Raw genomic sequence first — 17,493 nt, 5'->3', positions numbered from 1 at the left:
GCCCACCCCCACACTTGCTCACCCCCCCCCCCCCCCCCCGCCCCGCCCCAGCACGCCAGTGCAGCCTACATCCATCTGGGGTCTGACCACCGAGAAGATGGAGCAGTGGGATGCTGCAACCAGCTGGGAAAGCCAAACAGCTTCGGGCATGTCCACCTCTCTCACCTCATCTGTGTAACATCTGCTGCCTGAGCTGGAGAAATAATTGATGCTTTCTGACATTTCCTGAGAGAATGCAATCGCTTGGTGGAAACCTAAGCAAACGCTAGCAGGCTCCAGGCACATGCTGCATACATCGGAGGTGCCTGCAGGGTAGGTGAAGACCCTCCTTCACAAAGGTGTTGTGCTCAAAAAGAGATTCACGTGAATATTGGTCAAGTCAGACACGGCTGGCAGATTAACGCTTCTCTGTGCAGGGTAAATGTAGGGATATCTGGCGTGGAGGACCTTGGACCTTTGCAGCCAGAGCAGCAACAGCACAGCCCAGCGAGGAAGAGGTCCATGGGACCTGCAACGGGCGTCTTGTTTTACAGACAGGCTCTTGCACGAGACCGGGGGAAACCCTGACACTGCGAGCACAGTTTAGTGGGGAATTTGTAAACACCTCCTCCGGAAGGCTGGGAAGAGCAGGGGCAGCCCACGCAGCCTGAGATGGTGCCCGCACGCTGCCAGCCGCTGGGTCCCCAGGGTGGGTGGGAGAAGGATCCGGCGTCTCCATTGCCGGGCGCCCAGCTGGGCGTTCACACTTGTGCTTAAATAACAGGCTGTAACGTGCGCACTAATCCTTCCCTGCCAGACACCTCCGTGGTGGCATGAGAAATGCCAGCATCAGACTGAAAGCTGGTTTTATTCCTGCACGGAAAGCTGCAAGAATGGGGAACCTTATTTCTTCATATCCGGCCTTAAAACACAAAGATGGTTGCCTGGTATGGGATTCCTCTGAGGGCAGCGGGATACATTTGGGGCTGGGAGGGAGGAGGCTGTTGGAGCACCCATTACTTGAAAGAAAACCTGGCTAGATCCTTATCCAGCAAGACAGGACAGTGGAGGAACTAGGCAGCAACCCAGAGGAAAAATCAGTATATACATCTGTTCCCCATAAACCTGACCTGCTGATAGAGATCCCAATTGGCATGCCTCTTCCAGGAGGAAGGGCTGGAGGTCACTCAAAATCCCTATGTCCAAGAAATACATCTCGGTGAGTCAGAGCCCAGCTACCCGCACTAAACCAGGAGGAAACAACCAAACAAGGTCCCAGCCTGCTCCCAGAGAAATACAAGAGAAATAATAAGGTTAGTATGAATTAAATATGCATGGAAACATGTGTGGGAAAGCACTGAAAAATAAACAGCAGAACTAGGGTTAAAAGGACCCCCTGTATGGGTACCACAGGGCACACACGTCCTGGTGCTTGTGTGCACATGGGTGTGTGAGTGAAGGAAATCCTCGTGGGCTTTACAGCAGTGTAAAAAACCAATGTACAGAGAGACTTTGTAAATAAATACCACCCCTCTCCTTCCACGTGAGTTCATGCTGTGTTTTGTTACAGCAAGTTGCTGTGGTGGAACAACGGGGTCCTCAACCAAGCCTTGAGGGGACAAGAAAAAGAGGAAGGGTGAGATGGGGACAGGAAAAAGAGGGGTGGGAGGTGGGGTGTGATGGAACACTCTTCTTCTAACAAGGAGGCTGCTGTGAGCCCCCCCTGCAGTGATTGCCCCCTCCTCTTTCTGCCAGCTGCCAGGCACTACATCTGCCCCCGCCCCCCAAAAAAGGCCTTAAAACAAGCTTTGAGAAGGGGGAAGAAAAAGCCATTGGAAAGTACTTATCAGCCTGGTGCTAAAGCAGAAGCCAGGCTTCTGCCTCTCCCAGCAAATGCCCCTGCGGGCGAGCTTCTCCCTGCCTGTGCTGTGCCTCTTATCCATAACATCACTGCCTTTAGCAGCTTGACAACATAACCAGAAAGGAGCTCAGATCAAAATATCACAGGAGTTATAAATGAGGGACAGGGAGGGGTCAGCTGCCTCTGACCATACCCACTGGGACCCTGGTACAGGTCTCTGCCTCCTTGGCCAGGACTCTGGCTCTGTTAGACATGGGTGCTTTATGCACTGAAGCTGGAGATGCCTGAGCATCCTCCCAGGTTAGCTGAGGATCTGGCAAACACTTGTTTTAATCTTTCCCCACTACTGTCTCCTCAGACCATCTCCCACCAACATCTCCCCAGGTTGCAGCTCGTCCCGCTGCTCCTGCACGGGGAAGGAGAGTGGTCCAGGGCACTGCCCACCCCCAGGCTGAGCCAGGACGTTAACACAGGTTGAAAGACCATCTCCTTCTGTTTGGAAGCTGCAGTACTGACTAGCACAGAAAAGATCTCAAGACCTTGCTGACCTCAGTAAATCTTCATCCGCTGGAGTCCAGCAGCTTCAGCTGGACCTTGGGAAGGCAGCCGTGATGTTTTGAAATCCCTGGATCCCACCCTGCTTTATGGGTGATAGATGAGATAATGCCATGATGGGCAAGAGGAGCTGAGGTAGGGATTGTGGTGTCTCAGCAGCCTGGGTTAGAGTCACGCTCACCTCTGTTCTGTGGACCAGCATCCATTTCCCATCGTCACCCGGTTTATAAAACTCCAAGAAGGGGTCTGACTTTCCAAACAGGTCCTGGGGGAGAAGAACAGGACGGGGTTACACAGTGCTCTGCCACCAGCGACAGCCAGTCCAAGAGAGACCTCCTTTCCCCGGCAGTGCCAACCCTGCAGACACCCTCACATCCTCACGAGACTGGCTCAAGCACGCCGGCAAACAGGCAGCACCCACGGGCAGCACCCTGCCACCTCTCCGTGTCCTAGTCAGGCAAATCCCATTGACGTTCACACCACGTTTTGGCATGGATGCGGTGGCTGAGTCGGCACCCTGGTGCGTGCCGGTGGGATTTGCTGGCGGGTGCCCGGCACCCAGCAAGCTCTCTGGATGCAGATGCCACGGAAAACAACCCCAGCTGGGAGGCAGCTGCGTTTGGGCTTGGAAAAACATCCAGAGCTTCAAAGGAAAAACAGAATTATGAAGTGCACAAGTGTCTTGGGAGGGAAAGGAAAAAAAACCCACCCTCCTACACACAGTGGTAAAGCATGAGGAGAGGAAATCTTTAAGGAGCAAGCTGCCCTGGTGTTGACAGAGATCATGTAACACCCTCCGAGATATGCAAGCCTGAACCAGTGTGTGCTGCCTTTCCTGCCAGTGTCTCCTCAGATATTCCCCCGATAAAGGGCTGCTGATTTATGAGAAATACGTACACATACACACACATCCCTGCTGGGTGTCGGCATGGGGGCTACTTGGGGGCACCCGCAGCCTGGAGAGGAGGGCAGTGCAGGTGGCACTGACACAGGGAAACTCCAGCATTTCTAAGCAGAGCTTTATTCCCATTCAGAAAAACTGAGAAGTGGTTAACAAGAAACCAAGCCCAAAATTTTCAAATAATTTACTGAGAACTCAAGCCATTTCAGCTGCATTTTCCTCCCAGATGGAGGTGGGTCCCTGAGTCCTGCAAAGAGCTGGAGGAACTTCTTACGGGCTTGAACAGGAGCTTTTTGGGCTTCTAAGAGGGGATGCAGGGGGCTGCTCGTGGAGGAGGAGGAAGCATGGACATCCCAGGAGTCCCTGTCCACAGCCAGCCCGGGACGTGGCAGCTGGGACAGACACAGGCGCTAACGATGCCCCAGCAGAAAGCCCATTAATGTTTCTATCCAAACCCTGTTTCCAAAGCCAGACGGAAAAGTAAATCACTGCAAAGTGTTTTGGCTTGGAGAAACTATAACCTGCTTCAGACAAAATTCTTCAGCCAGAAAAGCAGACCATAAAGGCTCGCAGGGATGCTCTCTGGTGAGATGAGGTTGTTTTTCTCCTACCCTTTTTCACATGTTTGTAGGAGAGAAACCCAAGCCATTCTTTCTGCAGGGTTACAGTTATGGCACAGCTCTGATCCTGCTCATCCACAGCCTGGACTTGGCACTTTCAGGCTGCACTGATGGATTAAAAAAACAGCGGTGGGTACCTGATCCTGCCTATGCTGGCTTAACCTGCAACCCAGTGTGGTTTCATCAGTGCCAACGCAGCGTGGGTTGGTGGAGGCACTGGCTCAGATGACAGCAGGGAGCTCTGAAGGATGTCTGCTGCTGTCCCAGGTGGAGCAGCCTGGTTTGCAAGTCCGGTCAGCCTTGCTCCATTCAAAGCAGGGTGGGAGATGCCTCCAAGCCACAGGATTGTGGGCTGCTATTTTAAAATGTCAAAACCACAAACATCTCACCCCTGCAAGACTGGTGGGAGATGGAAACTGAGCAACCAAAGGAGCTCAGCAGACCAGATCAACCTCCAAACTAGTCCAAGAATCTAAATCATCCAAACTGGTCCTTGCACATCATGGCCGAGGAGGGCAGAGGTGGCACTTCCACCAGACACAGCTCCCCAAACCACAGCTTCCAGCACCAATCCTGGCTTGCAGCACTTGCTCTCCCCAAGCCATGCCAAAGCATCACTGCCCTCCTGCCATCCCCACAGCTGCGGTGACACACACGGCTCTGGGGCCGAGTTCACCAGGGCTGGTCCCAGGTGAAAATACCTCCTCTTCTGCAAGATATTTTTTCTTAAAACGACTCTCGCAAGAGCTGATCTGACTTAAGGTACGAGAGCTTCAGGCTGGTTCTGCTGCTGACATGCTCCCGCTGTGCATGGGGTCGACCCTCAGCCACGTCTCAGAGGAAGCCACCAGCTCAAGGACATCTTCCAGCCCATTTATGAAATGGGAGTTATTTGGGGATTTCTTAACAGAGGCATTTGGCTCCTTGCACTAGGCAGGGTAAGCAGGAGGGCGAGAAAACAGCCGTTCCCAACAGGTGGAAAAGCATTTGGATAAACCAGACATCCATCCGGTTTGGACAACAGGACTGGACAAATCATGTCTTCTGCCCCAGCAAATACCCTTCTGCCTGGATGCTTGCTTTACCCTGGTTTGAAAACTGAGGGCCATCCTGCCGATAACGCAAGCTCTGGAGAGACTAGGAAGAAGGGAAAAATAATATTCCCATCGATCGCTTAGCAACAGCACTGGTTTAAGAGGAATAGCTCTGGTTGCCTGGTAAATAAGGTCAGATGGCTTTGTTCGGAAAGGCTCACGGTTTCCCACATCTCATATCCAAAGCAAAACTCATGCATTACTTGCCTCTGTGAGCTTCTTCCTCGGAAAAGACGGGCCCTACTGTTTGATATACAAGCAGATGTTCACTCCATTTCCAGGGGGGCTGAAGGTGACAAGCTAGGAGCTCTCAGCACTTCTGAGCTATGGCTTCAAGGGACATCAAAACTGCCAGCTCCACCAGGAGACATTTCCAAATGACAGCAACCGAAATAGTAAATCTGCTGTCTTTAAAAGATGCTAGTACGCAGATCCTGTGCCACATGTAATCTTTCCATCTCAATGCGTGTGATGAAGAAAGCAATGCTGTGACAATAGGGAAACTGAGGCACGGGCATACCCAGCAGCCAGTGGCACCACCAGGACTTGAACCCCTCCAGTCTCACCCTAGTGCTTTCTCCAGTAGGACTATTTTCTGTCACTGCTATACCCAAAAGCAGAGCTTTCTTTAGATCCCTTAGCCTACAAAGGACAGAATTTTAACATGGCATCCCCCAGACACAATACCACTCACCTTTTTATCCAGTTTTCTGCCAGCCATGCTCAGAGTAATCACCCTGTTATCCGAGAGCTCTTGGGCAGCTATCTGAAAGGCAAGGGAATGCTGTATTCATTTTCAGCACGAAAAGAAAGTGAACACCAAGTCAGAGGAGAAGGCAGATGCCGAGGATGTGCACTCTGAAGATACCTGCACAACTCCTGCAAAACCCATTTCCCAGCTAAGAGACTGGATGATCTAATGCCCACAGTATTTCACTGTTGAGGAGTTAAGCTGATTTTACCTTTGCAGATCAATTTGGGACCAAAGCCTACTTCCCAGCTTCTCCCTGGAATGGAGAAGGATGGAGAAAAAGCCCAAACTTCCCCTGGATGGCCATTGCCATTTACCCTGCGCTGAGGTAGTGACATACCAGCTTTAAACCAAAACAGGATATGGTTTTTTAGAAGGCTACCAGCTACAATGCTGGTATTGCAGCTGGAGCCCCTGTGACATCCACCAGCCTCCACAGCCTCATCACTGGGGCTGGGTCCCCATGAAACACCTTCATTTGCAGGGCTGGGAGTCAACAGGTACGATTTAACCTCTTGAAGGGACAACCCAAGGGGAGAATGAGGTGCCAGCACACCCTGAGCAGTCTACTTCCCTCATGCCATCAGATCTAAAACAAAGCTTCTGGGAACAAATGCATCGCCTTTCTTGGGTGTCACACCTGAGCTGGTCTCAGGTGGCTTTTCACACACCAGGACCTGGCGAAGCCTCCAAGGACCAAGCCAAGAGGAACCAGGAGCCATAAAAACCCTTGCCAGCAAGATGTGCCACCTTGTCCTCTGTGTCCGAGGCCAGGCACGGCAAAAAGCAGCTGCCCCATCCCTTGGGGGAGATGCCGGCAGCACCAAGGACTCAAGCCACGTCTCTGCACAATCACCCAACAGGACGGCCCCAAGGATGAAAACTCCACTCTTGCTCCTGAGGAGCTACAGCAGGCAGGAGCACAGCCCGGATTTCTTCAGTTTAAGACACTTTATTCACATATGCTCCAGAAGGGCTTCAGCTGCCAACCACTAGTGGGCCGGTTTTGTCTGGAACGTGGTCTAATGAGTCTTTTGGTATTTTAAGAAAGGGAATGTTTATAACAAAAAAACACATTTATTCACTTCTGTTACCAGCCTTTTTCTGAAACACTTGTATTTTTTTTCTCAAGGCTGTGTCCTGCCCAAGCATCTGTTCCGCACCTCTCCCTCCTCCGCTCCCCGGGGTGGGCTGAGCCATCCCCTGGCATTACCGGCTGCAGCATTCTCCCCAGGCAGGAGCCGGCACCGGCATGGCCGGGAGCACAGTGTGGACATCTTCCTCACGCACGGTGCTCCCAAGCGTGGCTGTTTGCCGGGTCTCGCAAGGAGGCTGTCCTTCACTGGAGATATACAGTGTAATTACAGCAAGGCTTTTAGAAAAACTTGCAGAAATCAAGGGAACAATTTTCTGCAGAAGAAGCAATCAGAGGGTTATTGGCACTTAGGAGAGCTGGGGAGTTTGCAGAGACAAGGGGGCAGAGATGCAGCTTTTGAATCTGCCCAGGCAGCTGGCTGAGGGGACGAGTTGCAGCTCCCCAAGAACTTCCCAGCCTTTCCATGGAGGACACCGCTCTTTGGTCCACAGAGGATCCATTCACCGCACGCAAAAACCAATTTTCCCTCTGTCCTGTAGAGCTGTGAAGTCAGAAGTTCCCTCTTGCAAAGCCATGGCATTGGTTTTCTCTCCCACCTAGTCCTCGGTGGGTATGCATGGTCACCAAAACTAGTGCAGGGAAGAGGATGAAATTTGCCCTTTGCTGATCCCCACAAAAGCACGTCCAGTTGATGTCCAGCATTTTAGGGCTCACTGGAGGCTATGTAAAAGCCAGACCGTGCAGACAAGCCAGGTATGTCCTTGTACCACACTACTGCAGGCTGCTGGTGGCATCTTCTCTTGGCCAGCACGGACAACAACATCCTCACCGCTGTGTCTGGCAGAGGTGTACAGCAAGATCTTGGGATTGATTTCTACAAACACTGTGGCTTGCTTTGGGATTTTCCCCATCTCTTCAAACCTAGAAGACCCCACTCAATCCTGTCCATCCAGCCAAGGTTCTTCTGTTGCATTCACTCTTGTGGCACCTCAGTTAAGAAAATGGATAATCGGGCAAAATTTAAGGGGATAGGGGTGAGAAAGGCAGGCTTTGGCTCCAAACTCAATGTTTTATGTGTGTGAGTCCAAAGCTGAAGCCTGCTTCTCCAATGGTGTCCATAGCCTGTGCTCCAGCGCCGTGCCAAGCAGGGGGGAAAGGTGCCCACCGCACACGACCCTGTTGTCATCACCTAGTCCAAGCCAGGGCAAAAAAACCCCCAGATCAGAAAATCATGTCAACGGTACAAAATGAAGCAGATGTCTCAGACCCTTTGATTTTTAATGACACAATAGTGACAGATTGGGACATTGGTTTTTTTAAAGCGTGTAACCTTTGAACTTGACTGGAAACTTTTCATCTGGTCCAGCTCTTCCCATTCAAGCGTCGGATGGGGTGATGAGAGCCTGCTCCCTGGGGATGGAACATGGCATCAGGCAGCACTTGCAAACTTCACTGTGGCTTTTCCTCTGGTGTTTAAAGACTAACTGCAGCAATTAGGGGAGAAAAGCTGGCAGTACCCTCCCAGCCTCTAGAGCAAACAGCGATGGAGATGCCCTTGCAGCGGCCAGGTCCTAGACTCTAAAACTGCTCTTAAACCCTTCCAGTGCTTTCAAACCTGATGGAGGTTTAACTCCTTGTTGGCCTTTTCTTCCACACCTTTGCTGCCTGTTTGTGCATCTCACAAAATGCTTAACACAGAAGAGATCCAAAAAGGATGGGAAATGTGGCAGGAGAGAAATGCACCTAAATTTAGTCTTTTCTTTTTAAAAAATCCATCACTAAATAGATCTGCAGTGGGAAGGCCACTGCCCGAAGGGGTCTGCATTGGGTGCAGCGGCTGTTGCTATGAGAGTTGTTGCTACGGCACAGCTCCCATCCTCTTCCTACAAACAAAACCACCCATCACTGGCAAAGGCATCAGCCCTTTTGCCTCCCGCTGCTTCAGGGAGGGCTGAGCAGGCGTGTTGTACCAGATAACAAATAACAGCAGCATAGATTTACTTTGTACTTCTCCAGATTGAGGTTTTTCTTATTTCAGAGACCAAAGCAGAAGTTGAAGACTCACAGCACTGGACACCAAGCAGACACTGGGCAAGATGGTCCCTGCCCCAAATAAATTGTCCTCCAAACAGACCAAAGTGGGCAGGAAAATGAGAGGTAAAGGGAATAATGTTCATGAGAGAAAGCCCAGTCTCCTGGACGCCAGGTGAGTGTCCTCCATCACCCCCAGGTTATTATCCACCTTTACACACTCAGGAGGTAACGTAATGGAGTAACCGTACCGTTATCATCCCTTTTCCAGCCGGCTTGCCATTCCCCAGTAGGAGGGTCCTTGTTATTTTCTTGCTGGAGACGATCTAGAGAAGCCAAAGAAAATAAAGTCATGATTGTACAAGTGATCAAAAGCAGACTCATAAACAACTGATCATTGCTCATGTTAGTTAATTCAGATTAAGCATTCACAACAGTAGAAGACAGACATACTCAGGGATGACCATGCTACTGTGAATATCACCACTGTCACCCGAGTCCGTGGGGTGTGGGGCAGCAGCTGAACAGTGCAGGACAGCGATGGTGCAAGAAGCTGAAGCATCACCTCCCACTGAACCCAGGGACCAGCTGTTTGGGTGGAGCAGGTCAGTGGGACCTCACACAGCTGAAGGACTGTGATTCGTTTCCAGCAAAATCAGAACTCAACCTTTCAAACCCCATTTTAAATAATTCTAACGTGACCCCTGCCAGTAACTTGCTTTCAGGTCACATTTCCATGGGTGAATCCTGGTTACAAGCTGGATGGTCTCCCCCAGCATCGCTCTGGACCCTCTGCACAGCTGCTGCTAAGCAAGGCACAGGGGTCAGCACCCCCCAAAGGCATGTTCTCCCCTTCACTTTTGGCTTGTAAGAGGCCAGACAGGATGATCTGGGAGCAGAATTAAACCCCTTAAGATTTTTCCCAGCTCACTGAGTGTTGGTTGCGTTCAGATCTGGGGATCCCGTAAGTTTTCCCCACGAGGCACAGACCCCCACATGGGGGTCCACCAACCTGCTGGAACTATTTGTGTTCTGCTCCCATACCTAGTGGGGACCCCTTCGAGATCAAGGGGTTGCACTTTAAAAAGTGCAGCCCCATCCATCCTTCTGCCTCCACCTTTGGTCCTACGTCACGCAGCCAGAAAATAATAACAATTAAAAAAACCATATAATGAAATGGCTTAACTTGTTGCTCCTGCCATGCAGGTGACCTAGCCAAGCTTGGATTCCTCCCATTGCTCCTTAGAAATGTTCTTCTCCCTCTGGGGAGACCTTATTGCGGCCTTTCAATACTTAAAGGGGGCTATAAGAAAGATGGGGACAGACTTTTTAGTAGGGCCTGTTGCGATAGGACAAGGGTTAATGGTTTTAAACTAAAGGAGGGTAGATTCAGACTACATATAAGGAAGAAATTTTTTATGATGAGGGTGGTGAGGCACTGGGACAGGTTGCCCAGAGAGGTGGGAGATGCCTCATCCCTGGAAACATTCCAGGTCAGGTTGGATGGGGCTCTGAGCAACCTGATCAAGTTGAAGATGTCCCTGCTCATGGCAGGTGGGGTTGGACTAGGTGACCTTTAAAGGTCCCTTCCAACCCAAACCATTCTATGATTTTATGATTCTTGTAATTTCAAGGCAAAAACCCTTTCCCATTGTGGCTAGCCAGCCATGTCCTGGTGCTTTTGATCCATAAAGCCATAGGAATCACCAGCCAGCATAACTAGATGTTTGTGCCACACTGTGTACAGGGAGGCGAAATCTCCTCGCAACCCTGGCTAGTAGAAACCACAGACACCCTCCAGCCTGCAATTTGATCCCTGTTACATTTCATTTGGCCGCAGAGGTCATTACAGGCCCATGAATGATCCAACCGTCCTTTGGAATCTTACCACAGACCTAATTAGCTGCAATAAAACAATCTGGTTAATCTGACAGAGCTCCGATGCAAACTCAAAATTGAGAAGTCAAATGCTCGCTGTGCAGTTTTTGCTGCCCATGGCTGCTCTCCTTCCCATCTAAGAGCTGCTCATGCCTCAAAATCAGGCAGGCTTATGAAAACATCTCACCAGACAAAATCCAACCCATCAGAAAACCCACAGCAGGGTGGCTGAACCCACAAACCCCCATCCTCCCTGTTTCACCCCTCTCCTCACCAGGCACCCTTGCGCACATGCTACCCCTCCACTCCACCTCTGCCCCGCAACTGGGCTGTGCTGCAAGCCCGTCCTGGCCACAAGGAGAGGAGGGTAACAGAATTTCAGGAAAAAGGGGACAATGAGAAGATGCCTCCATTCCAAGCTGGTGTCTTGTTGTGGACTAAAGGTCACCAAGAAGCCCACATGGGACCCGCTGCAAAAACTCATCAAAAACTGGGCACACACATAAGCCAAGTTCTCTTCTGCTGAGCGTAAATACTTGCATGACATTACAGAAGTTCAGAGCTCTCTTTTTTTCTGATGGACTAAGACCACCAGCTGTGCCTAAAGACACAGTAGACAGTTATGCCATGCCCGTCAGCGACCATGGCTAAACCATCAACTGTTCTGAGCAAGCACCTTGGATGTGAGACCTGCCAACAGCTGCCTGTCCCCACCATTACCACAACCACAACATGGCCTGTCCAGTCTCATGCTCTGAGCTAATCACCTGACTCTTCCACCTTCCTCCCCAGAGCATATGGATAATGTTCCTCTCTGGCATGAGTCTGCAGAGCCCTGGACGTCTGCAGAGCCACATTTAGGAACAGTAAGGTTTCAGCTCTGTTTCCTTGTGTCCATAAATTCACTGCTTGCAGCTTCCACCAAGACCATGACCTTCACAAGGAGCGTTGCTGAACTGCCCCACACCAGAGGTGGCTGCGTTTCAGCAACATCAGAACTAACGGTAAAGGATGGGTTTGGTCTAAATCACTGAACACCAGTCTGGGCTTTTGCCTGCACTGTCTCTTAACTTCTGCAGGAGCAGAATTAGGTCATCACAGAGCACTTCCAAAAACCCAGATGTTAAATCTCAAACTCTGTAAATGTCAGTGCTCCTCTACCACGTCAAGCTCTTGAGCTGGCAATGGTGATGTCACTTGCCCCCCTTGCCACGTGCAGTGCCATACTGCAATCTGTATAATAAAGCGACTGCATTCACAAACACCTCCCTGAACACCTTGGGCTGGCTGTCCGTGCCGACCCACCTATTACAGTGTCTGCTTCCCCTGTGTTCCCAGCACCGACCACAACAGAGACAGTTTCTCCCAGCCCCTGCGCTTGTGCCAGGTACCACAGCAGGCCTGAGCAGCCAGATGCTGCAAAAGAATGGAAAAAATCCCCCTCATTCCCTGCCTCTGAGTCAGAGCAAACTCAGAAGATAAAGACGTTTGGAGAATGTAGCTGCCAACTTCTAACAGGGTCTGGGCTCATGAATACAAAGACCTTCCAAAGGCTTATAAATCACATTGTCCTCTGAAAGCTTTTCCACAGGAAGAGCAGAAGACACATTCCTGCACCAACACGCTAAAGTAGGAGTGAGGATTTGCTACACAACAGCAACAGACAAAGCTTTCAAAAAAAACCACCCCAAAAACCAAAACCAAAACTGAGATAGAAAAGTAGACTCAATGCATCCTAACTTTAAACATCTGGAAGTTTCCCAAGTCCAAATCCAAGACAGTCATCAGGGCTGTTACTATAGCCCATGGCAAGATATAGGTACCTCCAAAAGCTTCCAGTTGATGTCTCTCTGCAGGCACCAGCAGAAGCCCACACTATGACCAGCTCAGACTTGAGCAAGTAGCCCACAGCCCTAACATGGAACAGTTCAATCTCAACAGTTGAAGTGTGACAAGCAAATTGAATTAGTTTTGCCAGGAAGGACCCAGAAAACTTTACAGTAGATAAGAGTAGCAGCAATAATCCCCCAACGTCCCTGTGGCTGATGTGATTTGGGGTCCCTTTGCTGGAGGACAGCGAGCTGCAGGGACCTCAGAGACTCACCATGCCCAGCGTGCAGGAGAATTCACCCAGGAAGTCATGCTCATACAGCTGCATGCTCGACTTGTCCTGGTCAAACAGGGCAAACTTGAGCTTCTGCACTTCTTCAAAGTGGTAGTCAATGATGAACTTCTTGGCAAAAGCTGGGTTGAGGTTGTTCACGGCTGTCTCTGTCCTGTCAAGCTGCAAAGAAAAAAAAGAAGAGGCATTTAGGTATGTGCATCTTGCATCTTTGTCACTGCCATGTCTCTTCTCTGACTTCAGCCAGAGCCACCCAGAAACCCTGCAGTGACCATCAGAGAGTGAGCACAGCAGGCATTCAGCAGAGCTAACCCTAAATGCAGGCCATAATACTCAGTGTATATGAGGTGGGATCCATCTAAACAAGTAACGACACTTCATGCAGAGAGCTGCATCCCCAAGGAAGGGGTTGTACAGAGTTACCCCACCCAACAGCCAGGACAGGAGCGCCCGCCCAGCCAAGGCTTGGCATGGACTCGAGGCTCATTGAAGCCAGAGCCATTCCATTTGCTCCTAAGCCCTGTTCTCCCAGGAGCTGAAGCTCTCAAACACCTCTGATCCTCAACCAGACCCTCACAGCTGTAATGCCAAACTTGCTTCTTTCAGGCTGTGCAGCTAAAAGCAAGGACAAGCAAAACAAGAAAAAGTGTCACAAGCCAGAACAGCAACCCTCTAGCATTTCCCTCTAGACCTCAAAGCAAAACATTCATGTGGTTTCTTCTTTCTTGGCCCTCCATGGAAAAAAAAGAGAAAAAAATCATCACCGCAGGCTATTTTTCATAGATTTCATCAAGTGTTAGGAGGAACAAGAGGCTGGAAGGACCCAGAAGACAAGACTTGAATAGACTTTGTCATCCTGAGCTATTGCAAGCAGGGTGGAAGAAATGACGTCTCCGATGGCTTGGAAGGGCAAGCGCACAGAGGATGATGGAAACTGGAAGGCGCGTGGGGAACTCGCTGTCGGAGGGGAAGCACCACGGCGGTCTGCAGCATCCCGCAGCCAAGAGCAGTGATAAGAGCAGAGGAAACTTGGCAGGCAGCCAGTGGAAGTGTGGGTTTATGATGCAGCATGGCACAGGCGGACAGAAAGCCTTGCGTGAGCCAAAAAAAAATATCCCAGGGACAGTCACACCAGAGATCCCAGGATGCTGCCCTCTGGTAATAGACCTTTGGTCCCAGATCCCATAACTCAGACTGCAGGAGGGCTGGGAGAATGGCAGCATCAGCCAGGCTCCTGATATGGACTTACACAGAGACAGCAACCCACAATTTAAGCCAAACTGGGAAACTGAGGCTGAGAAAAGCTGATGTATTTACTTCTGGAAGTCAATGACCAAGAAGGGTCTGAACTCTAATGTCAGGACGCATCATCCCTACCAGACCATCCTCCATCCCAAGAGGCACCAGGAAAGGGCAAGTTTGGAGCCCAACATGCAACATACCCTTATGAAGCTAAAATGGGCAGAAAGGATACTGGCGGCACAGCCTGAGTGCTGAACAAGAAACAAACACCCACAGCCTGGGGGAAAACCCTCCAGCAAGAAAACCAAGTAGGAGCTTTGTCAGGAGAGCAGCTATTGATATCCTAAGGAAAAAAGAGATGGCAGCCAGTTTGGCAAAGGGCATTCTGCGGCACAGCCCAGGCAGCCCCATGGGAAGAACCGATGGCTCCAAGCATCCAAGCTGGAACAGCCACAGGCCAACCAGAGCTGGCAGAGAGGCTGGCAGCATCAGCCTTTTGCCACATCACCCTATTATCCCAAGATATAGTAACAGGGGCTATTAAAAGACAAAGAAAGGCATGCACTTGCCTGTGTGACTTTATCAAAAGCTCCTGCCCTGCCTGGAAAGACAATCCCATCTGCCTGCGGGACAACACGGAGCTTCCAGCCATGCCATGGTCCCAGCCAGCATGGTCCCATCCCACCTTGTCTCGCAGCCAGGACACCCAGTCCCGGGCAAGGCTGAGGTGCACGTCCCAGGTCCCAGGGCAAGACCTCTGTGGAAAGCAGCTCCTGCACCATCATCCCCGGGCAGCACCAGGCTGTGGGATGGAGGGGCGTCTGCCAGAGCTGCAGAGCCAAGAATAAGTATGGCAGAGCATAAAAAAGCTCCAAAAAAAAAAAAAAAAAAAAAAAAAAAAGCAAAGACATACCTTAGTCCCAAAGAAACTCATTCAGCACTGGAGGCAGGTTTTGGAGGGACTGAGTGGAAATGTGGTGAGTTTGCTACATATACCAACTATCTCAGTCGTTTTTGAAGTTGGTCACTTAGTCTGTCTTAATTGCCAAGAAACAACTAAAGTAAATGCTGTGTTCCCAGAATAGCCACCTGCTGCATTCCAGGGAATCAAATACATCAACACCAGTGGGCTGAGCACTGGCCAAGGCCATGCAGCTTCATGCAGATCCTTCCCTCTCTGCTGCCATCCCATACCAAAGGATGCCAAACATCTGCTCAGAGAAGCGGTCGACCAGGAGCAGTGGGCATCCACAAGCTCTGCCTTATTTCAGCAGCACAACACACGCAAATCCCCTTTCAAGCCTAGAAGACGAGACTGCACAGGCAACAGAGATGGATTTTAGCTCCTTCCATGTTCTCTGAACTACTGGGAAGCCGGGGACCAAGGGAAACTAGTCTTCTCACTCCCAGGCACCAATCTGAAGGAGATAACTTGAGGTCCCATCTCCAACTTTGCCCTGGAAGGGGAAACAAAACCCAGCCAACATGTCTTAAGCCAACCCTTTGGAGTGATGTGGCTTCCTTCAATACCCACATTAAACTGAGTGTTTAATCTCCTGCCTATTGTCAGTGTGAAGCACAACAAAATCGCAAGCCCCAGCTGATTGCTGCACATGGTTTGGTCTTTGGTTTGATGGGGTGACCAGTCACCTTGCCAGTGATCATCACGTACAAGGCCTCTTCACACCACCCCCCCCCAGGAAACAAGCATGCCATCAGTTCCTGCCTTGCCCTTTGGCCCCAACGCCTACAGGTCTGCATTCCCTGTAAAGAGCAGAGGTGGCTTTGTCACCCAAGAGCAGAAAAGCACAAGGGTTTTTAAGAGGCAACCAGGCTAATTAAAGATATCTGTTTGGATAAGAGTCTTGATTCTACAAATCAAGCATGCAACTGGGAAATCATCCCCAGTGACAGCCCTTGTGTTCAAGGAACTCAGCCAGAGAGTCCTCCAGCATCCAAAGGGAGGTTGGCTAGAGACCTTCAAGCATTCCCAGCACGTGGAGATGCTTGATGCTCCAACACTGGGAGATGCTCTCCTAAGTGCCAAGGAAAGCTCATGCTGAAGACATGGGGCCGGCCAGATGACTCAGAGCAGCACAAAAACAGCAGCATGGCTGAGTCATGTGTCCCTGCTCCCGGCATCACAGGCCAGGTCTTTCATGGCTCCTGTGAGATGACATCATCGGGCAGAACATTTAAACATGACCCATCTTCATGTCACTACTCAGCCTGTGGTTTACTGTCCCTCCCTCCCCCACTCCCTCCAAGGCTGATTCACAAAGATTTTTTAATTCCTATTAAGCTCAGACAAAATAATTGTATTTGGGAACAAATGTGACAGCTAGAAAGAACAGCAAGCAGAAAACTTTCTGTCAGCATCAGGCAATGTTGCAGCCCCGCCACCCAGCTCAGACGCTGGCACCACCGCAGCTGGGGCTGGTCCTGGAGGAGAAGACCCACCTCCTAAACCAGGTCCAATGGCTGGGACATGTCGCTAACCCCATGCGGAGGATGCAGGGGCAATGTGGTGGGATGGGTTCACGCCACTGAACTGCTGCTGTCCCCTTCCATCCCCTGTTTCAGCTGTGTTATTAAGGCCACCGCTTTCAGACGGGAAGGAGGTTCATCTTAGGGCAAGGGACACATCTGTGCGGCCAAAATCCATGCAGGACAACGCAGGCACCCCTGGGTAGCTCTGAACTATGGTAGCATGAGCTGCCAAGGGTTCACCAAGTGTCCCACCCAGTGAGGCTCTCCTGGGTGAGCCCACCTCTCCCGGCCCTCCCTGGCACCCAGCCACAGCCCAAATGCATGCACCGCTACTGCTGCCTGTGGGTGTGGGAGAGTCTCGGTCCCAGCTGTGCCCCCGGCGTGCCGGTTGACCAGGGCCAGCTCCGTGGCATGCGAGCGCACCAGACCATGTGCCAGCTCGTGCAACATGCTAACCTCTACTGAAACCACAGCAGTGGAGCGCCGAGCAATCTGCCATTCAAGGCTGACGTCCAGTGCCTACCGTGCCAATTAAAAAGAAGCTAAAAATAGCAGAGGAAAAGAAAAAAATAAAACCACCACACATTTGTATTGTAAAAGAAACTTTGGAATCAAAACTGCTGGACTGAGACATTACTGACAGAAAGAGAAATTCCTGAAAAGTACAATCAGGTCAGAGAGATGACACCTATCAAGGCTGGAAAGCTCATTAGTCTCATCCAGGCTGCTGAGCAAAGTTAACTGCAGACCATGGTAAGGTGAGCTTTGCCCCTAACACCCTCCCCACTGACAGCAAGATCAGCGGCAGGACACCTTAGGTGATGCCCATTGATTCACCAGCTTCTTGGCCAAGCACTCAAAGGCTGCCCAACT

At 50.8% G+C, this 17,493-nt stretch overlaps 1 protein-coding gene across 2 annotated transcripts in view; it reads right to left on the bottom strand.

Moving 5' to 3' along the window:
• CPNE2 (copine II) overlaps positions 1–17,493 on the bottom strand; it is a 50,574-nt gene that overhangs the window by 20,430 nt on the left and 12,651 nt on the right. For both annotated transcript variants that reach the window (XM_010583340.1, XM_010583348.1), the window contains 4 exons: positions 12,871–13,050; positions 9,140–9,214; positions 5,705–5,776; positions 2,577–2,660 (listed from right to left, as the gene is read on the bottom strand). In XM_010583340.1, coding sequence (XP_010581642.1) covers positions 2,577–2,660; positions 5,705–5,776; positions 9,140–9,214; positions 12,871–13,050 — 411 coding nt within the window. The remainder of the gene's footprint in view (positions 1–2,576; positions 2,661–5,704; positions 5,777–9,139; positions 9,215–12,870; positions 13,051–17,493) is intronic.

Source organism: Haliaeetus leucocephalus, unplaced genomic scaffold (genome assembly GCF_000737465.1).
Source record: "Haliaeetus leucocephalus isolate CR32 unplaced genomic scaffold, Haliaeetus_leucocephalus-4.0 Scaffold92, whole genome shotgun sequence".
Taxonomy (NCBI): domain Eukaryota; kingdom Metazoa; phylum Chordata; class Aves; order Accipitriformes; family Accipitridae; genus Haliaeetus; species Haliaeetus leucocephalus.
The sequence above is the reverse complement of the archived record's forward strand: the minus strand, read 5'-3'. Positions and strand labels throughout refer to the sequence as shown.